The sequence below is a fragment of the Cyprinodon variegatus genome, unplaced genomic scaffold (genome assembly GCF_000732505.1).
Source record: "Cyprinodon variegatus isolate N-32 unplaced genomic scaffold, C_variegatus-1.0 Scaffold181, whole genome shotgun sequence".
NCBI lineage: Eukaryota > Metazoa > Chordata > Actinopteri > Cyprinodontiformes > Cyprinodontidae > Cyprinodon > Cyprinodon variegatus.
The window spans coordinates 322,579-324,925 of NW_015150634.1; the positions used below are offsets into that span (position 1 = coordinate 322,579).

General features: G+C 36.0%; 1 protein-coding gene across 2 annotated transcripts in view; it reads right to left on the minus strand.

The window, feature by feature from the left end:
- ift88 (intraflagellar transport 88) overlaps positions 1–2,347 on the minus strand; it is a 44,334-nt gene that overhangs the window by 16,590 nt on the left and 25,397 nt on the right. For both annotated transcript variants that reach the window (XM_015378871.1, XM_015378870.1), the window contains exons 19-21: positions 1,451–1,503; positions 1,269–1,334; positions 1,072–1,178 (exon numbers count right to left, since the gene is read on the minus strand). In XM_015378871.1, coding sequence (XP_015234357.1) covers positions 1,072–1,178; positions 1,269–1,334; positions 1,451–1,503 — 226 coding nt within the window. The remainder of the gene's footprint in view (positions 1–1,071; positions 1,179–1,268; positions 1,335–1,450; positions 1,504–2,347) is intronic.

Sequence of the window (2,347 nt, forward strand, 5' to 3'; positions counted from 1 at the left end):
TTTTATGTTTAAAGAAAAATATCTCTAATAAAGTATTCCTAATTTCTTTCGTGTGTTTTCTCAGACCTAGTGGGGGCAGCAGGACCCTGATACAGAGTCTCGATTTCTTCCTGTTAACCCTTTATACGGTCAGTGAAATATTATGAAATTCAACATTTAAACACAACAGTGTTATTGAATGACAGAAACACAACTAATTGCTTTTGTAATATTAAAAAAGTAATTTTTTAATATTACCATCATGAGACAGGTTAGTTTTACCCTACTGATAATGTGTTGTTGCAAAAGTAACAACTATTGTAACAACAACAATAGTTGTTACTATTGCAACAACAACTATGTAACCTTATAGGTCAAAGTTACATTGACCTTGTAAATCTAGGTCAATGTTATTAGCAGAAATAGTCACTTGCCCTAATATGGTAAAAAAAAAAGGAAAAAAAAAGTGTTTGAAAACACTTAGAGAAAGAGAAACAATTTGCTTCATTAAAACAGAATCCTCAGAAAATTAATGCAAAGAAAGGAACTTCAATTTTACATTTTTTAAATTGGATTTTAAACTTTCATAATTTCATTTTGAACTTAACTTCATTAGTTTGTTGTACTTATTGTACAGTAACATATCAAACACAGTAGACAGCATTAGATTACTGGTGGTATTCTTTAAAAAAGTCAGCTTTAAGACAAAGGTCGACCTTATAGACTCTGCAGATCACATTTGACCTCATGATTTTGACTCTTTAGATGTGCATTGATCTTTATTTATCGATAAAAGGTTTAAGGGGAGTTTTTTTTTTTCTCCACTGAAGCCATATGCTTGTTCAGTACGAGGGAAAGTGAACCACACAGTGTAAGTGTCATCCACAGCTACAACTTAATGGATGCTGGTTAGATTTATACTGACTCCGTAAATAAAGTTAAATTCTCAAAGTTATTCTTAGCCATGAGTTGGTCTGGTCACAGAAACTGCAGATAATACTTCAACAAGAGAGTATAAATTATTCATCTGAGCAGTAAAAATGCAACACACCACTTTTTCCAAGTTATATCTTTAAAAAGTCTCAAACAAACCTGCTCTTTCATCTCCTTCATCTTCTCCAACTTCTTCAGCTTGGTTGCAAAATCTTGGACTTCCTTCAGTCCCATGTCAGCCGAGAGCCTCACCAGGAGGGTTAGACCTGAACACAAACACAGAAACGCATTTCTTATGTCCTACTTCATATTTAATATTGAATAAAACCTTAGACACAAACAAAAGTATAACCTACAGTCCGTGTTTTCTGGAAACCTTTGATGGATCTCTTTGTAGGTTTCAAGAGCTTTCTGATAGTTTCCTAAAAGAAGAGAGGGAGAGAAGTTAAAGCTTTCACCAAACTGGATGATGATACAAATTGACTTTGCTTGAACGGTCTGATGAGAGGAAAAAATAAATAACAGGTTTTATTCTCACCGCTTCTTCTATAACAGCTTGCGACTAACATCTGCCACTTCACCTGGGTGGGCCTACGAGACAAAGCAGAAACAGACCTGCTCACTAACAGATCCCAAAAATTCTTGAAATAGGTGTATTTGCTCTTAATTTGAGATATTAAATAAAATAATGTCCAAATAAAATTACTAATTTACCATGAAAATGAGATAAACAATAATTAAACACCGTCCTGTCAGTAAGATACATAGGTTCTCTTTTAAATGTAAAATACCCGAGGATAGCTGCTCAGTGGCGCAGTGGGTAGCACTGCTGCCTTGCAGCAAGAAGGTTGTGGTTTCGATTCCCGGCCTTGGGTTTTTCTGCATGGAGTTTTCATGTTTTCATGCACATGACTGTTAGGTGAACTGGCTTCTCTAAATTCTCCTTAGGTGTGAGTGTGTGTGTGAATGGTTGTTTGTCCTTTTTGTCTCTGTGTTGCCCTTCGATGGACTGGCGACCTGTCCAGGGTGTACCCCGCCTCTCGCCTGTTGACAGCTGGAGATAGGCACCAGCACCCCTCGCCACCCCACTTGGGATAAAGCGTGTCAGATAATGGATGGATGGATACCCAAGCATGTTTGGAATAGACAGTATACCACTAACTGGGGCAAATGACCAACAGGAAGTTATGTGGCATGTTTATTTATATGATACAAGGTAAATGATACATTTTGATTTCTGATGCTTTTCGCCGATCATTATTTATTGTTAACAACGCTCAATACCTTTAAAGGAGTAATACATCTTTTTTAATACTAGTGATGTGAAGAAAAGGCATCATTTTAGATGGGAAATGATGTGACGTTCATCTGAAATCGATCATTTGACAAAACTACGTCTTCTTGCCAAAAGCTTTATAAAGTTTCCTAAATTTAA